The 26,597-nt window shown below is 40.3% G+C and overlaps 1 protein-coding gene and 1 long non-coding RNA gene across 4 annotated transcripts in view; both read left to right on the top strand.

Annotated features, from left to right (window-relative positions):
• The window catches only part of LOC120853997, a 57,801-nt gene extending 48,292 nt beyond the window's left edge, over positions 1-9,509 (top strand). The window contains exons 4-5 of one of the 2 annotated variants that reach the window (XR_005718898.1): positions 8,897-9,063; positions 9,453-9,509. This is a non-coding gene — a long non-coding RNA (uncharacterized LOC120853997). Of the gene's footprint in view, positions 1-8,896; positions 9,089-9,452 lie in introns of both variants that reach the window. The other variant, XR_005718899.1, reaches the window with a different exon arrangement.
• A 3,720-nt stretch (positions 9,510-13,229) lies between these two features.
• The window catches only part of FRZB (frizzled related protein), a 33,666-nt gene continuing 20,298 nt past the window's right edge, over positions 13,230-26,597 (top strand). Inside the window, exons 1-3 of one of the 2 annotated variants that reach the window (XM_040227760.1) lie at positions 13,230-13,313; positions 13,990-14,761; positions 22,288-22,335. In XM_040227760.1, coding sequence (XP_040083694.1) covers positions 14,284-14,761; positions 22,288-22,335 — 526 coding nt within the window. In that variant the 5' untranslated portion in view covers positions 13,230-13,313; positions 13,990-14,283. Of the gene's footprint in view, positions 13,314-13,479; positions 14,762-22,287; positions 22,336-26,597 lie in introns of those variants that run through there. The other variant, XM_040227759.1, reaches the window with a different exon arrangement.

Here is a 26,597-nt window from a genome sequence, read left to right as displayed (position 1 = left end):
TGGGAAAGAGGCATAAGACATTTATATGGTGGGATAGGTGGTTTTAAGACTTTTGTAGTCAAAGCATTTTGATTCCATGATTAGCAACATCAGATTTTCTTCTGAAAGCCTTATTTTGGGAAGAGCACGTTGAACTTCAGAATGTATTTTAAGTGCTGTAATTGCTCTAATAAAAAAAGATTAAAAAAAAAAAGAAAAAGATAAACACTGTGACCATTTCGTAAGTTTCAGTGTTCACATATTTCTTTGCCACCCAACAAAGCCAAAAGGAAATAAATGAGCTCCAGAACTTTCGGCATACTTCATCTACAATGTTTTTTGTTTGCATTCTTAACACTTAGGACCATAACTCCTGTATTGTCTATTTGGGACTAGGTAAGTGCAGCCACACTGACTTTAGCAAAAGCTCATTCTTTTTTTTTTTTTCTTTAAATTGAGATTTCTGGGTCATTTTCAAAACAGTACACTAAGGAACCTTTAAATGGTAGCAATATAAGTGTTTTGCAGTCATTTGATAGTTCATGTTTGTCTGAAAAAGACTCCCTAATATGGGTCTATCAAATATCATCAAATACACAAAGTAACTTAAATTTGTAGTTCAGTATGCCATCTTATCTGAGTGAACTCCGGGAGTTGGTGATGGACAGGGAGGCCTGGCGTGCTGCTATTCATGGGGTCGCAAAGAGACAGACACGACTGAGCGACTGAACTGAACTGAACTGATGCCATCTTAAAACAAAATGTCAGTTCAGGAGAATTCTCACGTCAATGTAACATTTTATGGGTTTCTGTAAAATGTTTAATGTGAATAAGTTATTTTAAAGGCTTCAATTTTAGGTTGGCATATTAATCAAACTGTAATGGAAAGTTTAACTCTTTAAATTTTTTCTAATTAATTTACTTTAAATCAAATGGACTTAAAATTTGTTGTTGATTTGAAGAGCTGTATAAATTACATGTTAAAAATCCTGTTTTTAAAAACAGAATGGAATGCCTCTCTAAAGAGTTGTATTTTGTTCATATTTAATCCAATTGCAAGCCTCCTGCCTTGCTCCCAAGATAAAGGCTCTAGGCAGCCCACAGTTGATGACATTATTCACAAGTAGACAATGTCTTATCTTCTCTAGAGGCCACTATAATGAGACACAGAATCCACTTCCATTCTTATGCTTTATTTGTCAAATCAGAGACATCTCATCAGGACTAGAAAGAGGGAAAGAGGTGGTGTTGATAAATGGCTGATGAAGTTGGCATGGAAGTTTCTGACACTCTGTTAATGCAACTGATTGCAACCCTGGATAGTTTCTCTGCAGGTCTCAATGACCTGTTTGTTCCACTTCTTCCTTCTCCCCTAAATTATCATCGTCAGTGAAACAATTAATATATACTTTGGAGCTACTGGAACGATTTAAGCTATATAAATTTAGTTGAGAGTTGACAGCCAGGTAAGTAAAAATTCAAATATATTATTTTTATCTTGATTAGTCAAATTTGTTTATAAACATGTAGAGTCAGTCTAAGGGCTTAAAATGTATACATAAAATTGATCTAAAATAAATAGAGAACATAAAAAGAAATATAAAGATATACCTATATTTGTGTATGTTTACTTACATACACTTGGTGAGAGAAAAAAGAGAAGGGGAGAGAGAGAAGAACCCTGGGTCTGGCAAGAAAGTGGGGCTTGAAGGTCACAATGTGGAAGAGTTATGTGTCTTCTGGAATATTTGCAGATGTAAATAATTTCAGACCATGTCTGCTTTCAGGTACAGAGATACATTTTGAAGTTTTTAGTTTCCTTTTCATCTCTGCTTCTCTTGTATTTTCTCCTTAGTTTGAAAGTTATATGTTCTTTTGCTGTTTTTGTAGTGGTCACCTGAAATTTTTCAAAAGGATACATTTAACCTAACACAGTCTAATATTAATGATTAGACAACCAAAATATCAGTCCATATGATAAAGGATTTTGGAATGTCTTAGCACTGCCTTCTAGTCAAGGCTATGGTTTTTCCTGTGGTCATGTATGGATGTGAGAGTTGGACTGTGAAGAAAGCTGAGCACCAAAGAATTGATGTTTTTGAACTGTGGTGTTGGAGAAGACTCTTGAGAGTGCCTTGGACTGCAAGGAGATCCAACCAGTCCATTCTGAAGGAGATCAGCCCTGGGATTCCTTTGGAGGGAATGATGCTCAAGCTGAAGCTCCATTACTTTGGCTACCTCATGAGAAGAGTTGACTCATTGGAAAAGACTCTGACTCATTGGAAAAGACTCTGATGCTGGGAGGGATTAGGGGCAGGAGGAGAAGGGGACAACAGAGGATGAGATGGCTGGGTGGCATCACCGACTCGATGGATGTGAGTCTGAGTGAACTCCGGGAGTTGGTGATGGACAGGGAGGCCTGGCGTGCTGCAATTCATGGGGTCACAAAGAGTCGGACACGACTGAGCGACTGAACTGAACTGAACTGAGCACTGCTTACCATTTCCTTTGGAATTACACGCTATTGTTAACTAGTAAATAAGTATCTATGGATGGACATTCTCTAAAAAAAAAGATTTGGGGGAGCTAAGGATTCAACAGATGTGCATTTTTTAGAAACAATTTATAAACTAATTAATAGTGAAAATGTATAGGAACTGTTACCTCTCGGGCATTAATATCTTGTAACCATTATGTCTTGAGTTGAGCCTTAGTTCACAGGCCCATATGATCATGCTTGGAATTCACTACTTTTATCAGTGGGGAGTTGCAAATAAAAGAAGCAGGAGAGTCTCAGTGACAGTAAATGATAAACCTGGTGGGATATATGCTGAATTACAAGCAGATTTACACAGAAGCTCAGCGGTTTTCAAGGATCTTACCCCAGAATCTTATAATAATTTATGGCTTTAGCCACAGTATAGATCAGATTCCTGAATAGTACTTGTATCATAAAAAAGGTGTAACACAATTTTGGCCTTATAAAAACATACAGTCAAAAGCACTTTAGTCCTAGGCTTTTTCCAGAGGTAGGGAAAGGGTTATTCAGCACACCATCTGTTCCATCTTATATTTCTGTAGTACTTAATCTCCAGGGCATTTTTGTTTATAGATAGGCAAAGAACAGGCAATATAAGAGGAAAATTGGTCAGGGGTCATGGCACATATGAGAAAAATTTCAATGGTGAGAGTTGAAGTTCTGGTAAATAGTACTTTATTCTTATCATCTGTGACCTATTTGTTCTTTGTAATCATTTTTATAAAAATAAACAATGTTATTAATAAGAGTAGGACTTTGATGTGGAATCATCTTTTTGGGATTGTATCCTTTGTGGGGATGTACGGCTGAGGCACTGCACAGAGGTGTCATTACTGTCCCTATTATAGAGGAACTAGCGGGATGAAATTAGACACTGGGGAAGTCTTGAAGGGGGTTAGTACACAAAGCCCTCTCTTACCAATCCAAATTAGAATTTCAATTAGGAAAAAAAAAAAAAACAACTTATGGAGCATCAGAAGAGAAAACTGATGGATATGATTACCAACAAAGTTGATTGGAGAACATAACTTTACATATAGCTTTTGATTGCAGGACTAATAAGAATTAAATCCCCAGTCATAGGAGTGCTGGGCCATTGTAGGGCTTCCCTGCAGAGGCTGTACCACTCTAGAAGTGACCGGATTGGTCATCAGAGGGTTTGAAGATTTCCAAAGGAGAAGGAAAAGCCCAGAAGCTTTCTGCACTCAAAGTCACCAGGAAAGAGGCTCTTCCGGTCAGGTTCCTCCTGTGTTTTTGGTCCTGGGGGGAGGACAGTTCCTCCTCTCTGAGGAATTACCTTCTTGTTTCCCCACTAGCATGAAGTTAATCCCTAGTATCCTTCCAACCTGTCTTTGTTGCACCTCTTTTCATTTCCTTTGTTCTTCTTCCCTGCCTGGGGTGGAGGAGGGGGGCTCCAGGGGCAGCTATCAAATATTTTTTTGTCTTAATAATTTATTTCAATCATGTAGGGATATAAACTATTTGTTATGTTGTTGTTTAGTCACTAAGTCATGTCTCTTTGTGGCCCTATGAACTGAACCCCTTCAGACTCCTCTGTCCACAGGATTTCCCAGGCTGGAGTGGGTTGCCGTTTCCTTCTCCAGGGAGTCTTCCCAACCCACGTCTCCTGCATTGGAAGGTGGATTCTTTACCACTAAGCCACCAGGAGAGCCCCATTTATAAATGCAACAATGGAAACATATACTTTGTATATTTTGAGATCTATATATGAAATGACACAAACCTTAGTTCTCTATGCTGCTGCTGCTAAGTCACTTCAGTCGTGTCCAACTCTGTGCGACCCCATAGATGGCAGCCCACCAGGCTCCCCCGTCCCTGGGATTCTCCAGGCAAGAACACTGGAGTGGGTTGCCATTTCCTTCTTCAATGCATCAAAGTGAAAAGTGAAAGTGAAGTCGCTCAGTTGTGTCTAACCCTCAGCAACCCCATGGAATGCAGCCTTCCAGGCTCTTCCTTCCGTGGGATTTTCCAGGCAAGAGTACTGGAGTGGGGTGCCATTGCCTTCTCCGTTAGTTCTCTATAGTCAGGAAAGAAAATGTAAATTTGTACTGAAGTTGAAAACATGGAATGTGTGAATACCTACATCCTAAAATGTTTAGAATAAGTTCATTCATAAAGAAAACCTACAAACTGTATTTCCCTGGAGGCAGCAATAGCTAGATAGAAACAATGGACTGACTGTCTATTTGGATACTTTCCTCTTTCTAAATGTGATTGAACTTTTCTATGTAAAGTAGTTTTTTGATTGCCTTAGTCATAGTCTTACTATAAATCAAGTGTTACAATTTTATGGTTTTCTTTGGTTCTTCTTAAATACTTTAGGGAAAATCTTAGCCTGTTGTTGGCTTGACCACATTCTTCAGAGAAAAAATGATTTCTCAAACAGAATGCATAGCAGATGTAAAGAATGCAAAGTTCCCCACCTAAGCTTTCACCATAAATGATATTTTTAACACTAAGCAGCACCCGCTGAGTGACTGATGTGGTGCTGCGTGATGGAGTTCCTTGAGGCGTGTACTACCCTGGCAATTATGGTCTTACAGATACTTCTAGTTAAAATTTTTTATACCAAGAAGAGGAAATGCAACCTTCTGCAAAAAGAATATCCATGGATGATGTGGGAAAAGAAGCAAAAACAACACAGACCTATAATTTGGTAAAATGAAACATGTTACCTATATGACAAAGAATCATTTCAAATGTACACAACTTAGGCTCTTATTATATAAAAAGTGACTAAATAAGTATATACTGAGGTAGGAGGTAGATGCCCCACCCCCTCAGGATAAAGCGATTAGATATTCCCTGTGGACTGAAACTAGAAGACAAGAATAGCAGGACAATTAAGAGAGGCGGCTAGGCCCTGCCCAGACCATGTAGTTCTCATTCTCCAAGTCAGGAGTCCTTGCCGACCACACATGCACAGAAGGCTCCTTGGAGGCTAAAGGGGGTTGATGTCAAGGGATGTTCTACCCGTAAACCTTTTCAGTAAAATCCATGTTGACTAAGAGTTGTGTGCGCATACATGGGAAGACCCTGACATATAGCAATTATGGATGTAAAACAGGCAAATCAAAATGATTGTCCAAAGGAAACTTGGAAGACATACCTCATAAAAGTAATTTAGACTTCCATGAGGGTGCAACTTGGGGACTCTCCCTCTGAATCTGCCTATCTGCACATATGGTACTCTTTTTCCTCTTAATAAATACTTTATTTGTTTCACGTCTTTCCATCTTATGGCAATTCTTTTCTGCAAAGCGAAAGGGCCAGCGCCCTTGTCACCGACCACTGGTCTGGTGCCTGGGATCTGGTGCTCTCACCACCATGACTCAGCTTCAGTCTTTGACTGGGAACCCAAGCACCGCTCCAAGCCATTGCAGGCTGAGGTCACCCATGATCATATGCCAAGCAGAAAATATGTAAGGGAAATATAAGCAGTTTTTCAAGAGAAGTTTACAGGTACTATCAAAAATGCCAATTTAACTCATTTTCCACCTGCCATTTTTATCAAAGCCTCACCTCCCAGGCCTCCTCCTTCCTCTTCAAGTTTGGGGCCCATCTGAAGAAAACAGTGATGTTTGTGGTTGTGCTTATAAGGTGGTGTCATCTAAACACCTAGAAGAAAAAGGTGTTCTGTCTTTCTGCACTAAGGGACCAATTTCAGGACTTTATCAACCTCAACCTAGACTATCCTTCAGATCTAGTGTAAATCTTCTTTATGATGTTATAAGTTACAACGTTATAACTTAGTCTTTCCTCAGTTATGATATAGGACCAACCATTATATAGTTCTTTCCATTTTGTAGAGAAAACTTGTAACACTGTACGTTTTATGATGGCCCAGACTTTGCTTTGTTTATTGTGTCATCTCCACAGCTTAAAACCAGCACTTAGAAGGCAGCCATACGTGTTCAATGAATGAGTGGATGAACGACCTTTTCCAGGATAACAATATGCCTTTAAACGTCAGAGACTATATTCTACCTCCTCACCACTGCCAAAGAGAAGTTTCATTGTTTCCTCTTTATCCTGTTTACTTCGGTCCAATTAGACACAATATTCTAGACCTTGATAGCTATGTTGTCATTGTTAATCACCATCACTATCATCTTAGTCAAAAACATCAGAACATTTATGTTGTTTATAAAACAGTATAAATGGACTCCAGTGAGCACTCTGCTACAAGATCCTCTTAAACACCTAGAATTTGTTTTCATTCAAAGCTTACAAATTTAAATGGTTTTAGTTTCAAAATTGAGAAGAAAGGAAATCTAAGGAAAGGGATGCTATTTCTCACCCTTACAAAATATTTAAAGAATTAAATTGTTTTTGTTTGACAATTACTAGTAAAAACTAGTCAAACTCTGAATGTCTATCAAGAGAGATGAAGTATTTACCAAATGTCTAAGCTTAGAAGTATCTGGATGATCTGAATCGATTGTCAAGTTTTTACCTTTATCAGGCCAAGGGAAAGAATGGCTGATTTTCTGTAGAAATCTTTATCTTCTATCTCTTATATGTAGAAATCTTTCAGCACCTATTTCTGAAATTCTGATGAGCATTTATTCTTCAAAACTAAAAAAAGTATTAAAAAAAAATTCTCTGGCTTTAGTTAATTGATACAGTTGCCAAGTTGACAGAATCATGTTCTCATTATTTATATAACTATGGAAGAAACTGAGTCATCTTCCAGCTTAAATACGATATGTACAGCTCACATTTAACAAATCATAGATGATAGAGGACTAGCAGGATTATCTGACCAGGATTTGAACCTTTGCCCTCAGCAGTGAAAGCGGAGTCCTAACCACTGGACCGTGAAGGAATTCCTGGGTTATTGCTTCTTATTGATTTTTTTTTTTTGCAGGATTTCTAATCTTGTGGGGATCATTTTAATGCCATTTTCTAATGTGGCCTTGATGGATACAGTCAGTTGCTCAGTTGTTTATAAATAAGGTTGCAGTGATGTGTGTGCTACTTGACTTCTCCATCACCGTAAGAGAGGGAGCTGAGGAGTAATTCAAGACTTCTACAGATAGAATAAGTTAAAAGATGTAGCAAAACATGTATGTCTATTCTAGAGTAAAATGATAGAAAAGGTATTCTAGAAATCATCTGCAGTTAGATCTCGTCGAAGGGAGATTAGAAAGAAATCCAGGATCATTTGGGTTTCAACTGACAGTAGGCACAGGAAGGGCGAGGAGGTTTCCTTGGAGGTGTCCCATACCATCTCTTCTGGATTCCCAAATCCTTTTAAGCTGTTTGGAAGGTTTGTAAGATTTTAAGGGATTGTGTGAACTGATATACTTTATATAGGCACTTGGTGTTTTTAAATGAATGGAAAACATACACATTTTCAACAGAGAAGAGGATGGTGTAAAGAGAAAGAATATTGAACCAGGCACATTTAACCACCAGTAACTGAGTTCGACTTTACATAAATGATTTTATCTCTGAGTTTTCTCTTCAAGTGAGATAGGAAGGGCTGGGAGGTTAAGGAGGAAGAACAGGTGGGTGGGTTATATTGCTGAGCTTCATTCATTTACTGAGATACTATGGTTCTTCCTTCTGGAACTTCCTTGAAGCTAGATCTATTGTTCTTTTGTTGCAATCAGAGTGGAGTGGTGCTATTTTCCTTTAGAAAAGTACATGGGGGTCAGAAAGCCAGCTGATTTCATTGTCAGGCCTCACTGGGGCTGAGACAGCCTTTGAATAACTAACTAACTGAGGCATCTAGTCCTCTCTACCTTCCTACCTCTCTTCAGAGTGTCATTAGCTGTTAGGCTGCTTTATTGAAATTTTGTTTCAAAGTCTTTGTGACAGAAGACAACCAGGAGATAAAAATCATGAAATCTCTTTAGCATGTAAAGTTTGCTAAAGGTATATCAGAGCTAATACCTAATTAAAAACGGTGATATTCACTGTTCCTGGACAGCAGTATCGTCATCACTTGGGAACTCATTAGAAATGCAAATTCTCAAGCCTTACCCCAGAACTACCAGGTAAGAAACTCTGAATGGGGCTCAGCAGTCTGTGTGTTCAGAAGCCCTGCAGGGGATTCTGTTGCACATTACAGTTTGAGAGTCTCTGCCCTGATGTTGATATAGCTAATGGGTGGGGAGTTTTATTGGGTTGCTTGGAGACTGGAAAGGTCAGATCTTCCCAAAAAGGAATTACGAGGTCTGCAGAATAGCTCGGGTAGAGGCCACAAAGCAGGAAGTTCTCCCTGTTTGGAGCTCAAGGCTTTGCATTCTATTCCTAGGCAGCAGAGCCGGAGGCTGACAACCAGTATGGCTGGGTTCAGACAGAGACCCAGGCTCACGTAGAGTCCTGTCTATCTTTCCCATTTCCCAGCTCCTTTCTGCCCAGGAAGAAGTGGGATTGTTGACCTTGTGAAGAGCGTGGACTCAAGTCCTGCTTCCAACTGGCCCTTAGCCAGCTGTGGCAGCTTTGGGAAATTCCTTCATTCCTCTGAGCTTCAGTTTCTTCATCTATGGAACCGATACCTCCAGCAAAGCATGGTATGGTTTACATGCCTCACTCATAGTAAGTGCTTAATAAAGACTAGTCCCCTTGTTCCCCGGGTACTGGGTCCCCTTGCTCCGCTCGTACAGAATGAGAATGGCTGCAGTCATTCTGACTGCTCAGTGTCTGAGCCGACCTAGTCGTTAGTTGCTCCATACGTCAGCTCCACACTTTTCCTTAATAGGACAAGATGTGGACAGCCTTGCAGACTGCTCCTGGGATAAGTTTAAGGTGTATTTAACAGATGCAAATAACGTTAAAATTTAAATGGCTGACAAAACAAGATATTGCAAAAATTATTTTAATTGGTCAAACTTAAATTTTTGAAAAATGACTATTTCACAGTGATAACCTCTAACAAGATCTTTTTCTGATGTCTCCACAGGAACCCTTGTCAGGAAGTTAAATGGAATGGCACTTACTGTGGTGCTGGAGGCATTTTAAGAATGACTGGCTGTAACTGTGTCTGGATATAGTTTCTAAGCAGTCATTGAGCCCTGAATTGATCCACAGGCTGAACTAGGTTCAAGGGGACTGCAAGAGCCAGGTGCCACGAGCTTACTCTGAAGTGGCCTCATCCCTGGAAGAGACCCCTGGAGGAGCCTTGGGGAGCCCTTTGAAGTCCTGGAATCTGGTTTTCATAAGATCTTTTTCAGCAAGGTATTGGTATCAACAGGTTGCATTTACCATCTTAATGACTTCCTCAAATATAAAATCCACTGCATAAAACTCTGATTTTCATCCTTAGTTTTAAAATATGAGTTGTTAAAGATCCCTATAGCTATGCCCATCAAAATATCATTTAAAAGTTACAATTCTCCAGCCCCTTCTGTGTGGCCTTCAGATTATCTATTGAAATTTCTTCTCCAGATAGGGAGAAATGCCTCAAGCTGTCTTTCGTGTACAAGCCTAGGAGCAGTTTTACACAAAGATCAGTGTTCTCTCAGTTAAACGCTGGTTAAATAAAACAGTGTAAACTAGAATCTAAGAGAAACAAATTACCTAAGACCTATTTCCTCTGAGGCACCAGGTTTCAGCCTTCCTTTAATTTTCTCTTGTTGTTGTTCAGTCACTCAGTCATGTCCGACTTTTTGTGACCCCATGAACTGCAGCATGCCAGGCTTCCCTGTCCTTCACTATCTCCCAGAGTTTGCTCAAACTCATGTCCATTGAGTCAATGATGCCACCCAATCATCTCATCCTCTGTCATCCCCTTCTCCTCCTGCCCTCAGTCTTTTCCAGCATCAGGGTCTTTCCCAGTGAGTTGGCTCTAGTATGGGCCAATTTGAAGGCACTCAGCTTTGGGGGGTCAGCTCATCCATCAGTGGAAATTATGCCGTGTCTCATTTGTTTCTTTCATGTTCCCACAGCCTACTTTTCAAATTTGGCTATTGTAATTTACTCAGTTTGTACTGTACTTTTCCATAAGAGATGTATATGTTAATATTTAAAATACTGCATTCCAAGTTTCATCAGCCAACATTTCTTAAATGACTATTTCAAAAGAAATAGAAGATGAAATCTCTTCTTAAAAAAGAAATACGTACTATTTAGGAAGACAGAGCACACCCAGATGGAATAATGAATAAGATTTTTTGAAGCAATAAATTGGCAAGTGCTAAAGAATAATTCCCGCCCCCCCCCAAAAAAAATGAATGATGTTCAAGGGGAACTAACTAGAAAAATGAACAGAACCAGGCAGGGTACTCAAAAAAGCTTCTGAAGGCCAGTTGGCGTATGAAAAGATGCTCAATATTGCTAATTATTAGAGAAACGCAAATCAAAACTGCTATTAGGTACCATCTCATACAGGTCAGAATGGCCATCATTAAGAAGTCTGAAAATAAAAAATGCTAGAGAAAGTATGGAGAAAAGGGAACCCTCCTACACTGTTGGTCAAAGTGTCAGTTGGTACGAGCACTGGGAAAACAGTATGGAGGTAACTTAAAAAACTAAAAATAGAACTACCGTTTGATCTAGCAATCCCACTCTTGAGCATACATCCAGAAAAGAACTGAAAACAACAACAACTAAAAACTGATCTTCAAAAAGATACATGCACTGTTTACAGCAGCCAAGACATGCAAGCAACCTAAATGTCCACAGACAGATGAATAAATTAAAAAGATGTGCTTTTTATATATAATACATATAATATAATAGATATATATACATATATAATGATACTACTTAGCCATAAAAAGAATGCAATATTGCCTGAAATATTGCCATTTGCAGCAACATGGATGGATTCAGAGATTATCTTACTAAGTGAAGTAAATCAGAAAGAGAAAGACAAATACTACATGATATCACATATGTAGAACCTAAAATAGGACACAAATGAACTTATACAACAGAAACAGACTCAAAACCATAGAGAACAGACTTGTAGTAGTCAAGGGGACAGAGTTGGGGGAGGAACCGATTGGGATTAGCAGATGCAAACTATTGTATACAGAATGTATAAACAACAAGGTCCTACTGAGTAGCAGAGGGAACCACATTCAATATCCTGTAACAAATCATAATGAAAAAGAATAGGAAAAAGAAGATATACATATATATGAATCTCTTTGCTGTATAGCAGAAAGTAACACAACATTGTAAATCAACTATACTTAAAAAAAATTTTTTTTAAACGCTTCTAGGAAGCCGTGAAATTTATTTTAGATTTTGACAAAGACAAATTTGGATTAGAAAAATGTTGTGAGGGTACATGTTAGACAAAGGAGATATTTGACTTTTGTGCAAGGAAAGGAAAACACACTTTATTTCAGATAATTGTAGAACCATTAAAACAACTGGCTCATTCTTTTTCTCATGCTGTTAAGATATAAGATGAATAGAAAAATATATTTATCAAACAATCTATTATATCTACTCCTCACTTCTAAACTACTGAAAATCCCACCTACATTTTCTTTACAGAGCCCACAAATGCTCAAATATTGACTGTTTTTGTTTCTTCCCCTAAATGTTACTTGCTAAATCTTTTTTCATCTAATTTATTTATATAATTTTTGGCTTACCTTTGTTAAATGATACAAAATAATTGTAGACCAGGCAAAGTTTGTATACTCACTTAAATGACTCCCTATCTACAATCTGTTGGTTTTTTTTTTTTTTTTTCCTTCTCCTAAGTGGAAGAAACTTCCTTCTGAAATAATTTACTGCAGTCCCAAATGGCTGTGTATGGTCATTTTAGAGATAAAATTCCATAAATTCAAGTTAGCACCGACATTTTATAAGTGCTGTCATGTCAAGGCTGGGGAATGGAAACGGTCTCACTGGGTTCTCTAAAGTGGAAGCATCTTTTGTCTGCTTATTACTGACTGTGAGAAATGGCCGGATTAAAGCCTCCAAATGTTTCAGTGATGCAGAGCAAAGGTGACTTCCTGTTTTGTTTTAGGGTTTGTTTCCTTCTCTTCTCAATGAAGGCTGTGTTTTCTGACGTTCTGCAATCTTTTTGCTCAGTGATTTCCCATTGAAAGGGCAGGGTAGGAGGGCCTCTGCAGGTCATTCCATTTACAATACGCCCTGAAAAGGGAGGAAGGGGGGAGAGGGAGGGAAAGAGGAAGCTCATTAGTGGAAGGAGCAGACCAGGAGGGGATCTGTTTTCCATTTTCTTTTCTGGATTGAGCTCATTTGGATGGAAAGGATTTTATTGTTATCCTTATCATCATTATCATTACAGTGTGGTCTAATTTTCCTACACGTTTGTCTCAAGTGTGAGGTGAATTTATTGGTAGGAGAGTTAATAAGTGCCATTTTATTTTAGTAAAATCAGGGGTGCGTGGGTGGGGGAAGCCCAAGTACTTTAAAGCAGTTTTCACTTTGAAGCTTAAAATGCAAAACTCAAAAGTTTTAATTCTGCAGTGCAAAAGAAAAAATTATAAGAAAAAAAGACCTGTTACTGGCTTCTCGTGGCCTATTTGTCATTATGTACAGCGTTTCTTTTCTTTTTATGAAAGGCGATTTCCGCCCACACCCCCACACCCCCCTACCCCGGTCCCCCACACCCCGCCACCACCTAGTTATTAAAAATGCAGACCTCTGCAGTCAGGAGTTCTGGATTGATAAGGCTCCATCATCGCTGCAGGAGTCCCTGTTTTCTGCGACTTGGACATTTTTCAAGTGACGTTGCTTAAGTCTTCCCCCTCAGTTCTTCCTGCAGAGCCGGTAATCACAGAGGCGAGGCTAGAGGTTGCTTAAAGGAAATACCTCCTGGGAGCGGGGGGCTCGGGTGGGTTCCCAAGTAGGGAACTGCGGGCACTCCTTCGTGGAGATTTGGGGTGGGCTCTTCAGTGAGAGGCTGGGGGCTCTCCTTTGGAGCCGGGGATAGGGGGGTGCGGTGCTTCCCGGTGTGGGTCGTCTCAAGTCCGCTCTGTCTCGGGTTATCGCATCCTCTCTGCTTTTGCAGGCTTCTCCTTCCTCCGCCTCCAAACCACAGACCCCTTCCCGGGAAGGGGAGCGGGCGCTTGGAGGTCTGGGACCGCACGGGGGCGGGGCTGCCTCTCGCTCCTGGAGGTAGGAAAGCGAAGAGCAGCGGATCCGAGGCGCAGACCTCCCGTCGCGGCTCCTCGGACGGGTCCCTCCTGTCAGCGGCGGTCGCTGCAGCAGCAGCAGCTCACACCAAAGACCCGCAGCTGGGTCTTTTTGCTCAGCCTACCAGACTTGCAAACTCTTACTGCATCCCAGTCCTCCCTTAGGAGTCTTTGCCCTCTCGTTCCCCCCTCCTCCACCCCCCGTCCTCCTCCACCCCCCGTTCTCCTCCTCACTTGGGAGACTTTCATGCTTCTTTTAGCACTTTTTTGTAATCCAGGGGACGTGACACCCCAGAGCTCCAACTACCTCAGCTGAATTCTACTTTTGTTTTTTTTCCTCCCTCGGTTCCTCTTGTTTTCGTCTCATCTGCGAAGTCGGACGCTTCTGCCAGAGCGAGCGAGGAATTAAATAGATGCCGCGGCCCCAGAAGGCTTAGACCTCGGGAAAGAGCAGCCGGAGAGGCAGGAGCGGCAGGGGCGGCGGCGGCTGGCGCTCGGCGCAGCTTTTGGGACCCCATTGAGGGAATTTGATCCAAGGAAGCTGTAAGATTGCCGGGGGAGGAGAAGCTCCCATATCATTGTGTCCACTTCCAGGGGGGGAGGAGGAGACGGAGGAGCGGGCCTCGGAGTTCTCCGCACTGCTGCACCCTGCCCCATCCTGCCGAGATCATGGTCTGCGGGAGCCGGGGAGGGATGCTGCTGCTGCCGGCCGGGCTACTCGCCCTGGCTGCGCTCTGCCTGCTCCGCGTGCCCGGGGCACGGGCGGCCGCCTGTGAGCCCGTCCGCATCCCCCTGTGCAAGTCCCTGCCCTGGAACATGACTAAGATGCCCAACCACCTGCACCACAGCACCCAGGCCAACGCCATCCTGGCCATCGAGCAGTTCGAAGGTCTGCTGGGCACCCACTGCAGCCCGGATCTGCTCTTCTTCCTCTGTGCTATGTACGCGCCCATCTGCACCATTGACTTCCAGCACGAGCCCATCAAGCCCTGCAAGTCTGTGTGCGAGCGGGCCCGGCAGGGCTGTGAGCCCATCCTCATCAAGTACCGCCACTCGTGGCCGGAAAGCCTGGCCTGCGAGGAGCTGCCAGTTTATGACCGCGGCGTGTGCATCTCTCCGGAGGCCATCGTCACTGCCGACGGAGCCGGTGAGTCCGACACTGCCCAGACTGCCCCCACTTCCCTGCCTTCCAACCGCTCACTTCTTGGAGTCCTTGTTACTCCCATTTACTCTGGTTCTGTGGATTCGGATCACTTCGCTTAATCTCTGTCTTAATTACGCCTTTATCGAACACCGTGCCTTTTTTCTCTCTTTTCACCTCCCTTCTAAACCGATGCAGTCTATTCTTATAGGCGATCTGTCTTTCTAAAACACTCAAGTTCATTCCACTCCCATCACACTTCTGCTCAACACTGCCCCTTCACTTCCACTCTTTACATGTCCTAGTAACCACATAGAGGGTGCTCTTTTCTTCCTTTTATTTGTTTATAATCAGTTTTCTGCATCCCTCGTGTTTAGCTACTTGTAAAGACTGTATGGTGAAAACGGAAAACTGAAGCACTGTTTTCTTCTTATCATTAAAAATGCCAAGATAATTTCAGTAACCTTACCCCAACCCACAGATCTTAGTGGTATGTGTTTGCTCAACATCCAATTTGAGCAATTACCTTCACCTTAAATTTCCCCCTCCTTTCAATGAGATAAATTGTTCTTCCATTCCAGACCGAAATAGCTGTGAAACATTGGTATGCACTGCTAATTAGTTTCTGAGACTTGCTCCAGCCACGGAGCTGGTGAAGTGAAATTGCTGGGCTCTTTTCACATTCCCACATGCCTTCAAATCATTTTGTAAATGACATATGGATGAAAGGAGTTATATTTAAGGCATGTTATCATCATACACTCATGTAATGTTATTTTTAATCTCACCCCTTATCCCACTCTTATGCTCTGCAAACAATTTGTCTTCAGTACCTTTCTCTGTGTGCATCAACCACAGATTCATTTCGCTCTTCCCCTACTGTAAAACTTTATTACAGTTCTGTGTTCAGTGGGATCAGTCACGAGTTGCTTTCTCACTAGTGTTTGGTTTAATTAGGATAGTCATAACTCGTAAGAGTCCAGCTAAACCTAGTTCATTATGGTCCATTTAATTCTAACTCAATGTCATTCCTACCAATTACCCAAAACCCGAAAATTTCACCCTTCGTATACTTTAAATAAACCCAATCTTTTATGACTTGGTCCTCTTTCACACCCTCCCCAGATCATCTCTGCCCTTAGGTGTGATGACTTTTTATACCTCCTTCTCTGTTCATTTCTTGGGCATCAACTTTTTCTTCTTTTCCCTCTCAACTTGCTCAGCCTAAGCTCATGCCGTCGGTCCATTCTTAGGTGAACAGCTCTTGGTCAAGGAATTGATTTGGAAAAAATGTTTTCTGTGCACAGTGACCCACTTAACATAGAGGACGAGGGAGGGGAAAAGTACTTGTACAAATAGCTGCAAAACCAAACTGAACAGAAAGATTTCCAGATTTTTTTGATGGTCACCTCAGTTTATCACCTTTGACTACACCTATTGTTGTCTTGATTTTAATAATCAACCAACAACTGGTTAAACAAATCACAAAGAAATGTATTTCTTATTTATCTTTGGGCTAAAAGAGCACTTGAGCTTTTATACTCATTAATGTTACAGGCTGTACAGATGCTGGGAGAGAGCTGCCCTGGTCTGTCAGGCACTTAGATCAGTTAAATGCAGACACTCCTCTCAGGCCAAGGGCTAGGAATGCAGTGGCCACAGTTCACACTGAAATGCATTCCTCCTCCTACTCTGAAACCTCTCCTAGAGATGGACCTCAACTGAGAGAGGTTTGGCAAAGTTAGTGGCTCTCAAAAGCCATGGTCAGTATGGATAGGAAGCAGTTTCCTCAAGTGTCCCTGAGTTACCCATCATCGTGGACCAAATGTAGAACAATTGCCTCATTGAAGCACTCAAATAAGACATGCATGGAAACAATTTGTCAGTCCATGGGCCCGGATTACTAAGCTGCTTTAAAAGGCTATAATGTGTTTTGCTGACAGTTGCCCTTGCTAGGAAAAGAAGTAGGGGTAGGTGGCAGTTGCAACCGTTTGTTGGTGTTCTCCCTTCCCCTTGCCGTGTCCCCGGTGTGAATCAGAGACTGTGGTGGCAGGAGGGAGCTGAAGGGGAGGAGAGAGGGATGGAGTGGTGGATTCTAGCCTGAAGGGTCCCCGGGCTTCCAAGGCTGCAGCTTGCTGAAAATTACATTCCCTATGCTGGGTCAAACTATCAGGCACCTGGAATTACTTAAGAACTACCACATGTGGCCAGTTTAACTTACGATGCAATATGCGCCTTGCTTCAGTGGGATATGATAGTTCATGAAGCAGGGGTTTTTTTTCCCTTCCTTTAAGTATAAACAGAGTTCCTATGTCTTATGCCTAGAATCTAGCAGAATGTAAAAATGAGGTCTCCCTGAATAAAATAGAACCACCGTTTACGTACCTTCAATGTCAAGAGGATTTTCAAATCCTACCATTTACACAAATTTGTTCCCTTGTAGGATATTATGACTCCACCAACAAGTTTAAGGACATTTTACAAAGCAGAATTTTATTGAATGGGATTTTGCTTCAGTCTGCTTTTTGTTTTGAAGTATTAAGGGCAAGCATGTTTTTATACAGAACATATCATATCCTCTTGATGATTACTAATAAATTCACATTAAATTTATTCTTTTTCTACATTTTGTATTTATTGTAGACCTGTGACTGCATGTACACCTGCTTTATCTGTGAATTCAGTTCAATTTAGTCATTCAGCCAGTTAACAGTCAAATATTTAATATTGTGTGATGAATAAAGGGTATGAGCGTGGAGTGGGAAAGACCAGATGTTGAATCTTGATTCTGCCTCATATCAGCTATTACTATATGGCAGTTGTATAGCCTCTCCAATGCAGAGTTTGCTAATCTGTGACATGGGAACATACTGCCTACATCCCACGGAGATGGTGAAAATGGAGTTAAACAGCATCTGTAGTATCTCATGCATAGTTAGTCCTCAACAAATTGCTGCTGTTGCTATTGCTATTTTACCATTATTATCATTAGTATTAAAATTTATTTTTTTATTTATTTGGACAAACCTAGTCTGTTGGTAAAGGCAGATAGAGCTTAGAGCTTTTGTCAGTTCAACTCTGGGAAACAAGCTTCACACTGAGAACGCCCTGGGTAGGCCAATCTTATTTCTTCTGAATATAAACTTAGTATTTCATTTTACACAAATTGACCTGGACCTCGGGCTCAAGAACAAATCCCTTTGGGAGCAATAGGAATAAAGAATGAGCTTGACGGATGTCTGTTAATTACAAACAGTTTATCTCAGAAATGTAGACATTGAGTGTTTAAGAAAATGTATGGTATGATATTTCACAGCAATTATGCTGCCCGCTGGGTTGCCATGCCCAGGGCTTTATAATCGCTCCTCAGTCACGGCTGCTTTTTGTTGTCACCCAGCTCTTGCGCAGCACATTTCTCCCTGCCCTCTCTTGCCTGGCAGAGCTGCGCCAACTTTCACATGCATGCGCTGCTGTTTAATCATTTCTCCACTTTCTGGGGAACAGGCAGCCTTTTCTTTAGCCCTGGTCTACAAATATTTGAGGGGCCAAATAGCAAAAAGGGAGAATTATTTAGTGTGATATGAGGAGGAAAATGGAATGGAAAGGGGAAATGGAAATTTTAGGCTAAGACTTCATTGTGTGAAGTTTTGAAAGGCACTCTGGATGGGGGTAGGAAGGAGTACCTTAGAATACAATGATATTAAATTATGTTTATAGCTAACACAGTTATCAGTGGTAATGGGATCTTAGGTAGTCTCCAAATTGTATATTAATAATTCTTTTCTATCTTGTTTCCACAAAATTCTAAATAGTTGCTTGCTACACATAGCAAAATTGGCTAAGTTATATTTGTCCTTTGTCCTACTAGGTGTATGGAAAGAGGAGACCAATTACCACCATATAGATAGAGAGTTTTGAATGATTAAAAATTGGCCATATGTCTTTAGTTTAAAGAAAACCAGTTTTAGAGTTTTGGCCCTTAGTTGGAATCCCAGATTTGCCATTAATGTTATACTTTGAGGAATTTCCCCTGGTGGTCCAGTGGTTAAAGACTAAGTGCTTCCACTGCAGAGGGTATGGATTCGATCCCTGGTTAGGGAACGAAGATCCCATATGCTGCACGGTGCAGCAAAAAAAAAAAGTTATACCTTGAGCAAGTCGTGTGGCATTAACATAGAGACTGTGAAGAGCAAAAGAAATAGCTATATGAAATGAATGATAAAGGGTAAAACAACAGCAGTGTGACTGGGAAGACTTCATTCTCAGACCAGGAATCATTACTGGCCAGAGAATAAGAACTAACAACACTTAGTATGTGACGTGTGCTGCTTAGTATGTGATGCATATTAATTTCTTTAATTCTCATAATAACTACTTGGTAGGTACTATTACTCCTATCTGCAGAAAGGGAAGCTGAGGGATATAGAGAAGCTAAGTGAACCAAGTCCATAAAACAATAGACGATTCAAACCAGGGCCTGTTCTAAATTATACTTCCTCTCTTATGAAGAAACAGGTGATGTTAACTGTATAGAGAATCAGTGTCTTTTGACCATCCGAGGGCTTCCCTGATAGCTCAGTTGGTAAAGAATCTGCCTGTGAAGCAGGAGACCCTGGTTCAATTCATGGGTCAGGAAGATCCACTGGAGAAGGGATGGGCTACCTACTCCAGTATTCTTGGGCTTCCCTGTAGCTCAGCTGGTAAAGAATCTGCCTGTAACACAGGAGACCTGGGTTCAATCCCTGGGTTGGGAAGATCCCCTAGAAAAGGGAAAGGCTACCCACTCCAGTATTTTGGCCTGAAGAATTCCATGGACTTTATAGTCCATGGGGTTGCAAAGAGGCAGACACAACTGAGCGACTTTCACTTTGACCATCAGAATTTCAGTTACAGTAACCCTTTTGTTTTCATTGTATTTTGATTTATATGTGGCTTTAGAGAATAGAAGGCAGCTCTGGACAATGAATTCCAAGGGATGAGAGATAAGTACTTCTCTGCACTTCTGAGACAGGAGAGAACATACATTCTGTACTCTCCTGTCTATCCCTGAGCTCCTCGTTCTCTGTAGGCCCCAGAGTGAACTCCTCATTTCCTTAGCTTCATAGGTCTGTTCTCTTCTAGTATTTTCTATCTTGTTAAGGGGCACACCCACCCATGTTCCAGGTCTGAAGGCAGCCTTGCTTCCACCTTTTCTTTATCCCCCACATTCAGTTGGCATCAGGTGCTTTAGGTCAACTCTGAATACAATTCCCTCCCCTTTTTCTCTAATGCTACTTTCTTTGTTTGGACCTCACCATTTCTTCCATAGATTTTGGAGCTAGAATGATAATTGCCTTGCTGACCTCCAGTATGACCCCTCCATGTTCCAATAGGGTGATCATTCTGAAATACAAACCTGTTGTCTAAAATTTTCTGGTATCTGCCGCTAGCCTTCATGATCTCATGCCTTCTTACCCCTCTAGTTTCCTTTCTGTCTACTTACTCTACTCTGTTAGCCCCACTGGAAGACTTGTAGGTCCCTCCACTCCACGAGTGCTTTGGTTTCTCACCCCAGACTCTGGCACGTGCTGTTTTCTATTTGGAAAACCCTCTCTTTTCCCAGCTCCTTCTTAGAACTCTTCTTCTGGAAACCTCTATGACACCTACTTGAAATCCATGGGGCATTAAAACCTGCTAGTAATACCTACTATTTTAATTTAGAATAATTTGTTAGAATTCCTAAGTTCAACTTTCTGAAAACAGGCTTTTTTTGGATTATTTATAATCAGAAAACTTTGGCCTTCTCTTTTATAATTCTAACAGCTGATGTCTAAGCACTTAAAAAAAGTGTAGAAACATTTTCCTATGAATAAGAATAAAAGAAGAAAACCAGACTCCTAGGATCAGCTGCTTTAAAGGGGTTTTCATTTTCCAAGAGAAGAATTTTTTCAGTTTTATTTTAACCTGTTGACATTAAACAATTACTTTACATGTGGGTCAGTATACTTTTTTAATTTACAGCGAGATTATCTTTGTATAAATCATGTGCATATTTTCCTAGGATATAGCTTTTTCCTTATTTTTTCTGTATTGTTAATTTTTGGCTGCACTCGGTCTCTGCTGCTGCATGTGGGCTTTCTTTAGTTGTGTCCAGGGAGGCTGCTCTCTAGTCACAGCGCGTGGGCCTCTCACTGCAGTGGTCCCTTTTATTTTGGAGTGTGGGCTCTGGGTGCACCAGCTCAGTAGGTGCAGCGTGTGGACTCTTGAGCATGTCCACTCCAGTAGTTGTGGGGCACAGGCTTAGTTGCCCCACAGCGTGTGGAATCTTTCTGGACCAGGGATTGAACCCTTGTCCTCTGCATTGGCAGGCAGACTCTCAACCACTGGACCACCAGGGATGTCCTTTTCTTATTTTTTTCTTTTTCATTTTTGGCCACACCGCACAGCTTGCAGGATATCAGTTCTCCCACCAGGGGTTGAACTCTGACTACAGGAATGAAAGCCCAGAATCCTAACCACTAGGTCACCAGGGAACTCCCTAGGATATAGATTTTAAAATAGCAGCTGATGATTACTAAGCCTGGGAAAGTAATCTATTAATTGTAGTTTTGAGTGTTATTGTTCTAAAATGGTGTTATACCTTCTGGTTTCATTTATTGATGATATGACCTATGAAGAAAAAGGACAGAGGAAGAACATTATTTTCTACTAGGATAAACAGAGGCATTAAACTCATTTAACACAAGATATTAATGCAAATGGAAAATGCTGGTGTAAGTGTACTGAGTTGAAGTGTCAATAAGAACATAGAATTATGTACAGCATAATGCTTTGTTGGGGCAATCAGTATTATTCATCAGAGGCTGCCTTCTTAACTAGAACAAAGAAGAACTTAACATAATCACCATTTTCATTACCATTAATCATGTTACCATTTTCTGGGATTTGGGGATCTTAAAAAGAGTCAGTGGCAAATTTCCAATTGTTATTATGTCTATTAATTGCACTAGCTTGAGTAGTCCCTTGATGGTAGACTTCCTTTCTGCTAAACACCCGTTTAGCGTGCATTTGACCAGCAGCACAAGAAGACTTTCTGCATATTTTCCTTAAGCACTAAGAATGCCAGTAAATGTGTGAGACATCTAATGTATGCCAGTAAAGTGTGATACATCTATTATTGAAAAGGTGTATTTAGTTATTGTAGCCATCACGAAAAGTGTTGGGTGAGTACCTACTATATGTTTAATTGTTGGAAATTTTCATGAAACTCAAAAACTTTTGTTTATTAAATCCAGAAATGTATCCACAGTTGACGAGGATTCGAGAGTATATCAGCTGTCAATCACATGAAAATCACGTGAAAGAATGCATCTTGTCCTTATTTGACCTACAGAAGATAGTGTCAACCTCACGACTCTGATAAGAATCCATCTCCTTGAGACACCTGGGTTGTTATCCAGATCCACTTGTGACTGAATTCGATTTTAGGATGAGAATTCTTGAAATAATAAGGAATGGTATGACTCTTACTGTACTCTATCATCTCCTTTCAGATTTTCCTATGGATTCTAGCAATGGAAACTGTAGAGGAGCAAGCAGTGGTGAGTATACCACTATCTTTCTGGTTTTCACTTGTGGTCAGACTAGTCTTGATGTTACCTAGATATTGAAATCTTATTTGGGGACGTTTGTGCCCTGCACGGGCTTCCCTGTTAGCTCAGTTGGTAAAGAATCTGCCTGCGATGCAGGAGACCCTTGTTCTATCCCTGGATTGGGAAGATCTGCTGGAGAAGGGAAAGGATACCCACTCTAGTATTCTGGCCTGGGGAATTCCATGGACTGTATAGTGCCTTACATATTAAATGTAAACTTCTTATAAAAATGTTCCTTTGTTTGTATTAATTTTATTTTTAAATTAATGATAAAATTTGATCTTTTATTTTAGTATGTAGTTCTTTGAATTTTAAAACATATTTAAATTTGTGTAAGCATCAACACAATCAGGATACAGAACAGTTCCATAACTTCAAAACAAACAGAAAACTCAATTCAGCTCATCCTATTCCTTCATGATTACAAGCCTCTCCCACCCTTAACCTCTGGCGATCACTAATCTGGTTTTCATTGCTTTGCTTTTGTTCTTTTGAGATTGTAGTTTGCATGGAATGATAGAGTGTGTAACTTTTGGACACTGGCCTCTTTCACACAGCAAAATATCTTTGAGATTTATCTGAGTTTCTGCATGTATCAGTAGTCCATTCCATTTTGTTGCTAAGTGTTTTATTACTTGGAGGTATTACCATTTGCTTGTCCATTTATGTCTTAAAGGATATTTGGGTTGTTTCTAGCTTTTGGCAATCATAGGTAGAGCTATTATAAACATTTATGTATAGGTTTTTGTGTAAATATAAGTTTTCATTTCTTCAGGGTAAATGTCTATGAATAGGATTATTGGGTTAAATGGTAAGGGTATGTTGAACTTTATAAGAAAACTGCCAAACTGTTTCCAAAATGACTGTTCACTGTTGCACTAGCAACACTTAAGAGTTCCAGTTGCTCTGCATCTAAGAATGACTCTAGTTGCATTTCACACATTTTGAAAGGTTTTATTTTGGTTTTTCTTCAGTTCAAAATGTTTTATAATTTCCATTTAGACTACCTCTGTGACTCATGCATTATTTAGGATTGCGTTGTTAAATCTGGTGCTGTTTGGAGGTTTTTCCTTTCTTATGTTATTAATTTTTATTCTAAAGTCCGTTATAGTCAAAGAATATAATTTGTATGATTTTAGTTTTTTTCCCTTTGTTAAGATTTATCATGTGACCCAGGATATGATCTATCTTGGTGACTGTTTCGTGTGTACTTGGGAAATATGTATTCTGGTATTGTTGGATAGAATGTTCTTTAAATGTCAAGTAGTAGATTAGTTGATTCTTGTTAGTTTTTTGTCTACTACGTCTATTGATCACTGTGAGAGAAGTGTTCACGTTTCCAAATATTGTAAATTCTTCTATTTCTCTTTTCAGTCTGTCAGTTTTGTTCCATGAAGTCAAACGTGATACTATTTTGTGTGTATACATTTAATATTTTTTATGTTTTAGTGGTCAAATTGACCCAATGGTGTAATGTTCCTCTTTATATTTGGTAATTTTTCTCTTTTCTGTTTTGTTTTGTGTTAATATAGCTACTCCAGTTTTCTTTTGGTCAATGTTTGCAAGGTATATCTTTTCTATTCTTTTTCTTCTAACATATCTGTATCATTAAGTTTTAAATGAGTTTCCTCTAGACATAATATAACTGGTTTTTAGGCTGCTGTTGGTTTTCTATCCATTCTGTCAGTCTTTGTCTTTTGATTAGTATGTTGAGATTATCTACATCTGTTGTAATTATTAATATGTTTGCATTTTAGCACCTTTATTTTATTTGTTTTATGTTTGCTCCCTCTCTTTTTCATCCCTGTGTCCTATTTCCTAGCTTTCTCTTGGCTTATTGGAATGTATCTCTGTCTTTCTCTCTCAGCCTGGTGAATGTGAGTGTATACACACACACACAAACACATACATGTATGTGCCTGTGTGATATACATCTTTCCAGAAGACAATGCTATATTTTCTCTTTCAACCATTAATGTCTATTTCAAACATTAAATATGTCTAAATAGCTCAAGAGGAGAAAAATGGCCTACTGTATGTATACAGGTGTTTATAATTTCTATTGTTCCACCTTCTTTCCTGATGTTCTAGGCTTCCTTCTGGTAGCATTTTTCTTGTGTCTGAAGAACTTCCTTTATACTTAGAGCAGTTCTGCTGGCAGCCAATTCTATCAGTTTTCTTTCATATAAAAATGTCTTTATCTCATATTCATTCCTGAAGGATATTTTTCACTGGATGTAGAATTCATTTATACTATTTCATTTATTTCTGTCCTCACTGTTTCTCATGGGAAATTGGTTTTCATTGAAATCATTGTTCTCCTGTAAGTAATGCATCAGATTTCTCTGGCTGCTTTCAATAATTTTTTCTTTGTCTTTAGTTTTTAGCAGTTTGATTACAGTATATTTAGACATTGATTTCTTTGGGTTTATACTGTTCAGGGTTAACCTAACTTCTTGGATGTGTAAATTTATACCTTTTCTCAAATTTGGGAAACTTTCAGCAGTTATTTTTTCAAATATTTACTTTTATAACACATTCTCTTTACTTGTGAGTATATGGTTATATGAATTTTAGATCTTTTGGTATTTCCTATAGGTCCCAGAGGTTCTGTTCATTTTCCTCCAGTCTTCCTCTATTCTTTAGGCTGGATAATTTCTATTTATATTCCTTCAGGTTTATTGACTTCTTCCTTGTTATCTCCATTTTGCTGCTGAACTCATCCGGTGTATTTTAAATTTTCAGTTATTATAATTTTTTAAATTAAGATTTTTCTCTTGATTCTTTATGATGTTTGAGTTTCTTAGAGTCTTTCTATCATCTGCTTCATTTCAAGGGTGTTCACCATTTACTTTTTGGAGAATTTTTAGAAAACTGCCTAAAGTCATTGTTGGGTAACTTCAACATTTGTGTCATCTGATATTTTTTTCCCCATACAAACTGAGATTTTCCTGGTTCTTCATATGCAGAATAGTTTTTTCGTATATCCTGGACATTTCAAATATTATGTCCTAAGACCTTGGGTCTTTAAGATCATATGGAAAATGATGCTATTTTTTTGTTCTGGCAGCAGTCAACCTAACTTGACTTAGGCCGCAAATTCTGACTAGTCTTCTGAGGGTTGGTTTCCAAAGGCATTTGTAGTGCCTTTCAGGTCTATCCCGTGTGTGTACTATTCAGTGACCAACGTGAGATCAGGGCAGTGATTTGTACCATAGTTCAGTTTTCAAAGTCTATTGTATACTTTTTAGTGTCAGAGTCACCATACCCAGGAGTGAGCCCAGCAGTTCATAAATATTTCCATGGGATCATTTCCCAAGCCCCTCCCTCTCCATAACTGTCTCAGTACTCAATTTTGGGGGGCTCCCCCTTTTGGTTCTTTGGCCGGAAAGCTGGGGCTTTATGTATCCCACTCTGTGATGTACTTCCTATGACTCCTTGTGTACAGGGGCCCAGTGGTGGGGACAGAGCGGTGGGGCTCGCCCCAGTCTCAGAAAGGAAGGCTCTCCTCCATCAGCGTTCTAGGCGCCTGAGGACCTCCCTTGCAGCAGCTGCTGCTGCCACCACTGTCCCAGGATTGCTTCACAGATGGGATGGAAGGACTGGAGTGTTAGGAGACCCCTTCCCACTTCCTGAATTAGAACCGGAGGGCTTTTTCTAGAGGACTGTCTGCATGATATCTACCTCCAGGCTGTGCTGAAACCAGGTGGGAAGGTACTAGAAATGGAAAGAATGACAAAGGCACCATCGGTTTGATGGGGCTGGGCTTCTTTTTCAAACTTTCTGCTACTGTTTACTTTTCAGAGTCCTTGAGGAGTCCTTCTCAGATTCTGTTTTATAACTGCGTTCAGTGGGAGAGATGAGATGGAGTCTACTTACTCCTTCTTTCCATAAAATAAACCCTTAAATGAAGTATAGCGTATGTGCAGAAAAGGAACAAATCCTAAGCATGCAGCCCAGTGCATTTTCACAAAGTAAACACTCTTATGTGACCACTGCACAGATCAAGATGGGTACCATCACCAGCACTCCAGAAGCACTTCCTTGTGCCACCTCCAGGTCACTGATTCCACCTTTCTTCCAGAGGTAACCTCTGGCAGAAGTTCTAGCAGCATAGAATAATTTTGTCTGATTTCAACTTTTATGAGAGGCATCATTATATATACAGACAGTGTGTCTACGTGTGTGCCTTCCTCTGTTCTTCATTATGC

The sequence above is a fragment of the Oryx dammah genome, unplaced genomic scaffold (genome assembly GCF_014754425.2).
Source record: "Oryx dammah isolate SB20612 unplaced genomic scaffold, SCBI_Odam_1.1 HiC_scaffold_27, whole genome shotgun sequence".
NCBI lineage: Eukaryota > Metazoa > Chordata > Mammalia > Artiodactyla > Bovidae > Oryx > Oryx dammah.
Note: the sequence above shows the minus strand (reverse complement) of the source record. Positions and strands in the feature narration are given on the sequence as shown.